Source organism: Ahaetulla prasina, chromosome 1, assembly GCF_028640845.1.
Source record: "Ahaetulla prasina isolate Xishuangbanna chromosome 1, ASM2864084v1, whole genome shotgun sequence".
NCBI classification, from domain to species: domain Eukaryota; kingdom Metazoa; phylum Chordata; class Lepidosauria; order Squamata; family Colubridae; genus Ahaetulla; species Ahaetulla prasina.
In genome coordinates this window covers 181652003-181660010 of record NC_080539.1, presented here as the reverse complement: position 1 = coordinate 181660010, position 8008 = coordinate 181652003, and the positions used below count along the sequence as shown (strand labels likewise).

The 8008-nt window shown below is 41.6% G+C and overlaps 1 protein-coding gene across 2 annotated transcripts; it reads right to left on the bottom strand.

Annotated features, from left to right (window-relative positions):
* Nucleotides 1-283: 283 nt before the first annotated feature.
* Nucleotides 284-7305, bottom strand: ANKRD66 (ankyrin repeat domain 66). Of its 2 annotated transcripts, XM_058183710.1 has the most exons (4): nucleotides 6786-7305; nucleotides 4583-4811; nucleotides 1643-1840; nucleotides 284-1002 (listed from the first exon to the last, which is right to left on the bottom strand). In XM_058183710.1, exons 1-3 carry the CDS (start codon nucleotides 6922-6924, stop codon nucleotides 1651-1653), a joined length of 558 nt encoding a protein of 185 aa, XP_058039693.1. In that variant the 5' UTR covers nucleotides 6925-7305; the 3' UTR covers nucleotides 284-1002; nucleotides 1643-1650. The 2 variants fall into 2 exon arrangements, with proteins under 2 accessions (XP_058039693.1, XP_058039704.1); XM_058183721.1 differs by lacking the exon at nucleotides 284-1002 and having other exon boundaries at nucleotides 1814-1934.
* Between the last annotated feature and the right edge of the window lie 703 nt (nucleotides 7306-8008).

Sequence of the window (8008 nt, the reverse complement as noted above, 5' to 3'; positions counted from 1 at the left end):
ATGTCAAACATAGAAAGTTGTCAATCCAGCTTCTAATGTGTACTTTAGAACTTCTCTGCTTCCCATGAACTCTACTGTGCCAAGACTAACTGACAGCACTCAAAGCTTTCCACAGTGACTGTAGAAAGTTGATAAATCTGTAGAACATTGGAACCTGTCCTTCATGCTAGCTTTTTCCATTGGTGTAGGCCCATCTTCTTAATTACTGTCCACATACTAAAACCTAAATTCTTCATACTGTTGTGACCCAGACCCAAGTAGGTAGTGATAAACTTAGTCCGTGTAAAAACAAACTTTATTCAAACAGCTGGGAATTACTTCATTCCCAGCGTCATTCAACTCAAAGTAAAACAAATCCTTCCCAAAACAAATTCCTCAATTATCTAACAAACCTTAGTCCAGTTAGGCAAACTGCCAAAGGCCTTTCCTGGCAAATGTCCAGAAGCCACAAAAACAAAGACGTACACGAAGCAGAAGACGGAGCAGAAGATGCAGCTACAACGTTGTTTTCCGGCAAAGCTGAAACACTGGTCTGTTTTAAGCCTTATGGGAGTAGGGCCAATCATCTCTTGGCCCTACTCCCGAGCTGTCCTCTCTGCTTGAGCTGCTCTTGCCTTTTGGCAGTTCTTCTCATGCGTGCATTAGGAACAGGCTCCTCCTGTTCCTCTGCCTCACTACTATCAGTCTCTGGAGGCTCTGGAGTCCACACCTCACTTCCCGATGGCCCTGGCCTCACCTCAGCCTCATCGCTGTCTAACTCTGTTGCCAGCTCCGTAGGCTGCTGACGGACCACAACACATACTTCAGTAGGTTTCAAATGTTTGGAATAGAATTCAACTTCATCTATTATCATAGCTCCTTATTTCTTATCCAAGCACCTTGTTTATAAGGCCATAAGTATTAAAGCTATATGATGTCAACACAGAGCAGACCTTATCGTCCTTCTGAAGTAACTTCCAACATGCAATAACCCAGCCTTTGCTATCTTCACTGTAAGGTATCCTATATGCAAAATATATAAAAAAGAGAGAATATGTTATCAAAATAATCTTCTTAAAATAATCTTAATTTAAAATTTTTGAAACCCTAACCTAGCACCTTGTTGAAGCACAATATTCCAACTATCTGTATCTTTCTCATGTTTATCTTCAAACAATTTGTTAACAATGAATAAAAATGTAAGGTTTCTTTATATACATTAAAAAGCAAGAGAAATAATTTTTATTTGCATTTAGTACAACCTTGTTTCACATTTTGGCTATTGTGGCAGCATCTTCCAATTAAAACATGGCCCCAAACACTAATAAAATAAAAATAAAAATAATATTCTCCTTAATTTTAATAAAAATATTAAGAGAATATTGCAGAAAAGATAGACATAGTGTAGAAATAACATAAAAACTTTATTAAATTAGAAGAAAGCTTAAAAATGTGAATATATTATACAAAAGTGCACAAAATGAGTTTATCAAGCAAAAAGCATATAAAAAGAGTATTTTTCATGCATGTTTTAAAAAATTTCTTAAACTGAAATGGTGACTAACTAGTTCAAAATAAGAAAATTAGTAAATGAAATATGAGTTGCAATGACTACAAAGTTAAGGTAGCTGAGACCCTCTTGTCTAGCTTATCTGAACTATACCATTCTTCTCATTGTTTTCTTGAAGGAAGTTGCACACCATCCTTTCCGTGCATCTTGTGTTTCATATGTTTCTTTGGAGAGAAGGGTTTACTTTGCAAAAGTTCTTCCTTCTTAAGCTCCCAAGCTTCATCCTTCTCATCCAGTTGGATTCCCTTTGATTTTGCCATTTGGCAATATGCTCTGTATTCTATTTCAGCTCTAGATCAGAAGGAAACAGTAAACAATTTTGTATAGTTGATAAATGGGAGATATTGCATCCGCATTGACCATAAGCCATCTCTTGTCTTCAGTTCTAAAATAATTAAAAACAAAATAGCTTTGACTTTGCTTTCTCAAACGTAGACGACACCAATGCAATAAAATATGGGGAAATTCCTTAAATACATATGGAGAGTTTAGCGTTAGTGCAGTTCAGCTCTACAGACAAATATCTTTTTAAGAGGAATGAAGACAACTTCACTGAATGCTTATTTAGGCAAAGAGAAAGCAGGAGGCAATTCACTCATAAAGATTTGCTAGTACAATTACTATCCTCCATCCAACCAGGTTATATTTTACTTCCTTGAACAGAGTTGTGAATTTTAAAGCCATGCAGAGTTGTCCATAGAAGAGGATGTGGAGAGAGCAGACAGGAAAGTGTCAAACATGAGGAAGAGGGGGTCTGGGGAGAAATTGACATAAAAAGGCATACAGGTACTTCTCTACTTCCAACTGTTCATTGAGTGACTGTTCCAAGTTACAATGGCACTGAGAAATGACCGTTTTTTCACACAACCATTGCAGATTCTCCATGGTCACATGATCAAAATTCAGACTCTTAGCAACTGACTATTTGTGCTGATTGCAGTGTTCTGGCTTCATGTGGTCATCCCTTGCAAGTCGAGAACTACCTGTATTGATGGAAAGAGCAGGTCCCAAAAACCAGCCCACAAAGGAACAGCAATTAATTGTTTGATTTCCCAACATGCACTGGGGGAAAAGAAACAGGGACATCTACCAACTGGAGATTTGGTAAGTGTAATGTGGTGAAAATGGAGGAAAAGATTGAAAATTAGGAAAGGCTGAGTGTTAAATAGATTAATGCTGCTGTGCAGAAAGTTCTTAGGCTTTAAAGCCCAAACATTTTAAGTTGGTTTAAGATCATTCTCAGAAACCCTGCTCATTATTTATTTATTTATTTATTTATTTATTTATCAACAATTACAAGGAAACAAGTAACAATATAGAGATAGACATGGACACATGAAAAAAATACACACAAAGAAAAGGACATAAATAGGCAAAACATAGCCATAAACACATAGAATGATTACATATAATTGAGAACAGTAGGACAGGAACGGTAGGCACGCTGGTGCACTTATGCACGCCCCCTTAGGAACCTCTTAAGAAACATGAAAGGTCCATGGTAGACAGTTTAAGCTAAAATGTATGGGGATTAGCAAGACTAACAACAGGATCAGATAGAGTGTTCCAGACAATTACTACTCTTTTGCAGAAGTCATATTTCCTACAATCAAGATTAGAGCGAATTACATTGAGTTTGAATCTATTGATAGGCCTTGTGTTATTATGGTTGAAATTAAAGTACTCATTTACAGGTAAGACATTTTGGTAAATAATCTTATGAACTAAGCATAGGTTGGAACGTAGATGGTGTAGTTCGAGGCTATTCAGACCTAAAATTTCAAGCCTGGTGGTATAGGGAATTTTATTTCGAGCAGAAGATTTGCGTAATATTCTAGTAAAGTATCTCTGGACTCTCTCTAATATATTGATGTCCAAAATACAGTGAGGGTTCCAGGCAGGTGAACAGTATTCTAGTATAGATCTGGCAAAGGTTTTATATGCCCTAGTTTGAAGTACAGCATTACCAGAGAGAAAACTTCGTAAAATAAGATTGACAACTCTTAATGCCTTTTTTCCAATGATGGTACAGTGAGCTCTGGGACTTAGATCTTTTGAAGTTAGTACTCCTAGGTCCTTGCCAGTGTGGGTCAACTTTTAGATCGTTTCCAGCCAGCAAATACTTGTTTTTATTTCTATTGCCAATGTGCAGGACTGAGCATTTGTTAGCAGAGATTTGGACTTGCCAATTTCAGATACATAGTTTAGGTCATTTTTGAAAGGTAGTAGAATTGTCTGTGGTGTTGAATAGTTAACAACATCGGCAAAGAGGACACAGCTGCTTGATCACAAAGGTTGTTGATATAAAGCAGAAAGAGTGTTGGACCTAGAACGCTGCCTTGGGGAACACCGCTGTTAACAGGTGCAGGATTTGATAGAGCAGTGCCTATTTTGACCACTTGTTGCCTGTTTGACAGGAACGCAGCTATCCAATTATGCAGGGGTCCAGAAACTCCATAAGATTTTAGTTTCAGAAGTAGTTTGTCGTGCACTAATGAATCAAAGGCTTTACAGAAGTCTATATAAATTGTGTGTATTGCTTTGCCCTGGTTGAGTTGAGAGGTCCAGATGTTTTTACAGTGTATGAGTTGCAGATTACATGACAAACTTTTCCTGAAACCAAATTCTTTATCAGAGGGTAGGTTATTTGTCGCTAAATGGAGGGTGATGGATTATCCCTACATCCCAAACCGTATGATCTGGAAATGCAAAACAAATAGAGGAGAGGTACAGCTCTTATGCCATTGCTCTGAAATACTACTCCTACAGTAGATTTGGCCAGCTGCTCTTTTAATGTCATTTAGAAAGGTTTTAATTTTTGAAAGATCTTTAATATGTGATTTGACTGATTTTTTTTTAAAAAAGCAGATTTTTATACTGACTGATTTGGATACCATCGATTTGAATTGTTTTGGTAATTTCATTTCCCCATCTAACTCTGGACTGAAGTAAGCCCCTTTACTCCACCACAAACTAGCATTAGGAAAGTTACAGGGTGACCTGCCTTAACTCTTTTGCCAATACCGTGCTTACATTTCTAAGAATCGGACGCAGGCTTTGTGCCCATAGATTTCTGCAATTCTTCTTGGGACATCTCCATAGAGATCTGGGGCATCCATTGGTGCGTGCAAGGAGTGCAGTGTTCGCAACACGCCCAGTTGCCCTGATTCTGCAGCAAAATGAACTGGAGTCCAACCTGCCTCAGTTCGCAAAACCAGGCGAGCACCATGTTCCACAAGCAGCTTTACTATCTTTGAGTGGCCTGTTGAAAATGCAAACAGGAGTTTAGAGCGATAAGGACAAGGACAAAACTTTCCCATTAAGACAGAAGTAGCTCTTTTACACCAGCCTCTGGAATCTCTTGTTTTGGGAAATGTTTTTTTTTTAAATTCTGAGAATTGGGTCTTGTTGTGACTTCTTCAAACTATTAATTGGAGAACTCTTTCACATTCTGCATCGGCTAAAATTTTCCTGAATTACCTGGGTGGATATCATGTACTCCATTTTTTAAAAATGTCTATTCATACAGATACATGGTATAAAGTTACATATCACTTGGCATTTACCTTGTAACCACAACATATTGGAGATTCATGATTCACATATTCTAATTTATTTATATATGGTATTTATCTGAATTGTATACAAAGTTAAAAGAATTAACAGAAACCACAGAACAACTATTATAAAGACCATTTAAAAACATTAAAAAATGATCTGCAGGAAAACCCACTCCTTCTCCCTATTAATACAGCTCCTTTGCAGGCACCACACTCACATCCCAGGAGGGCTGACTTGTATTCCCCCTCTTGGAATCTTTATACTTATCGGTTCCACGAGCACCATAATTAAAGTATTATTTACCAATATATATCTAGGTTATTTTTGATGGGTATTTTCGTGAATTTAAACAGGTGTCTAAAATATGTAGATTCTTGGTAGAGGAATACGTGTAAGGAGATAGCATAGTGACATTCCCTATTGGCTGCCTTCCCTTCCCAAGAATCTGTATTTTTAATATCTGGCTAATAATGCCTTCCATTCAATATTATACCTATAAACCCAGTTGCTTTATATCCACACTCAACTGCTGATGGCCAAGACCAGCCATTACTCTACCATTACTCACCAGTCTATTTAATATGCCAACTAAATGAAGCACAAAGTTATTAGGGAAATACCTTCTGACTCTTGTGTAAAAATTCATAGATGTGGTGGATGCCACAGATCAATGCCAGTGCTTTTGTCCCAACAATTCCTTGTAAAGGGCAAGTCGGGCCTTCGTCCCACACTTGAGTCAGTGTATTTTGCATTTAAAACATAGGGTTTGTCATTAGAGGTTGGCGCCTTTACACGGCTTTATGCCCAAAATTGTATGCTAAGCACTCTATAGTGTAGCATTTTTTCCCCCAATCAAATTTAAACTAAGACTGCAAACATGATTCTGGGTGGCCAAGAACAATTTTTTAAAAGCAGATCAAACCAAGAATTCATTCCCAGCATCCCATGCAGACTTCCACTGAGGATTTGGGAGATGGACAGGAAGGGGGACATGCTTGGTAGTAGAGGGTTCACAGCCAGCCACTGCTGCTGACCGTGTCCTCTCAAACCCAAATATAGGATTACAGACTCTGCACTTCTCGCTGTCTGGAGAACCACTTGTAAAGCACCTCATTTTAATCCCAGGGAGAACTCATGAAAGATCAGTGGTGAAAATGGGAGTGAAGAGGAAGATAGCTCCGGGGTTCCTGCTCTCATTCTTCTGCCTCGTGCAACGTTGCATACATCGTCACCGTCAAATCGTTTCTCTACAGACGCAGAGCAAAGGAAGGATCGCTTGGCGCGCCCTTTCCACTTTTATTCTGCTAGGGACTTAAACTGGGATAGGCAAAGGCCCCGCCAAATAACCCTCCACGGCAATGAGCCGCAACACCGATTCCAGAATCCAAAACGGAGGCAGCCTTCTTGCCTGTTGATCCTGACCGCCCCGAACTCTGCTTTTGCCTAACTTTTACCTGCTTTTGATTTCTTTTACACAGGGGAAATATATTTTTGCTAACCGATCGGAGCGGCTTGCGCGCTTGCTCCCCATCAGGACGCGGAGAAGGGCTGGGAATACGCCGCTTGCAACCCGAATGCTGTAATTTGCCTCCACGCACATTCGCGTTACTTTGGCCACAACGCCTGTCCTCCAGTTTCCTCCTGGCGCATGCGCGTCCCCCGGGCGATTGTTTACCTTTTGCTGCCGCCCAGTGGAGGGGCGTCCGGTCGCTCCAGTCCGCATCTCTGGAATTTGGGTCCGCGAGCTTCCTCTGGAGGATTTCTTCCGCTAAGTCGCATTTACCCAAAGCCGCCGCTTCGTGCAGCTCCGTCATGCTGCCTTTGGCCAAGCTCTTGAAGCCGCAGCTAAGGCTTCAGCAGAACCTCCAAGAAACCAGTTTTTGTCCCCAAGAGAGGCGTGTCAGATGTGGCGAAGAAGTTATTCCGCTGTTGCTGCCGCCGCCGCCGCCGCCGCCAAACACCCCCAAAGGCTGCTAAGGGCAACATAAACAAAGAAATAGCGCCATTTCCCCCGTCCCTGCGATTAGGACCGAGCTGTCTCCCGGGCGACACGAGTTGCTACTTGTTTTCTAGAGAAACGGGCTCCTCCTGCGGGGAAGCCTTCGAGATGCCCCCGCGAGTCTTCCATTCACGGCGGTCTGCAGGAGGGCGACTCCGACAGCAGGAATATTGTGAAGTGGTGTTTTTCTGGTGGTCAGGCGTTGCTTGAGCGAGAGGAAACCCTGTTTGAAGTGCAGCGAATTGTAGCGAAGAACCAAAGCTGCCCTTCAAGCGAACTGTTGGTCTCTGCTGGATAAAGCGGGGGTCGCTTGCAGAAACTGGGGAAAGTTGGGGGGGGGCTAGTTTCTCCACCTGCTGTTCCGGGCACGAGCTCTGCCTCCCCAAACAGCCGCTGATCCTCCCAGGCATCCAGGCAGTGTCCGTCAGCACCTCTCGGTTTTGTGTGTGTGTGTGTGTGTGTGTGTGTGTTTGTACTTCTGTGTGTGTTTGTTTGTACTTCTGGGTCCTACAAATGGCGGTGTAGGCTTGAACTCTTAACCTTCTAAGTGGGAGGTGACCATCTTCACCACTAGTCCACCATGCTGCTCTGGATACCCTGATATCAGTGGGGAAATCCAATTTTATTTACTACCGGTTCTGTGGGCCCCGCTTGGTGGGCGTGGCAGGGGAAGGATACTGCAAAATCCCCATTCCCACACCACTCTGGGGCCCCCCAGAGGTAGCATTTGCCTGTTCTCCAAACTACCGTATTTTTCAGAGTATAAGATGCACCTTTCCCCCACCCCTAAAAGAGGGTGAAAATTTAGGTGCATCTTATACACAGAATGCAGCACTGCCCACCCACTGGCCCCCACCCTTTGGGCTCTGCTTCCCAGCAGTTTACCCCCTTGCAGCAAG

Coding starts and splice junctions, on each gene's coding strand:
- ANKRD66 (XM_058183710.1), bottom strand. CDS start 6,924: ATGACGGAGCTGCACGAAGCGGCGGCTTTGGGTAAATGCGACTTAGCG. Junction 4,812..6,785: donor CCACTGGGCGGCAGCAAAAG/GTAAACAATCGC, acceptor CATTTTCAACAG/GCCACTCAAAGATAGTAAAG. Junction 1,841..4,582: donor TGCGTCCGATTCTTAGAAAT/GTAAGCACGGTA, acceptor CTTCTGATCTAG/AGCTGAAATAGAATACAGAG.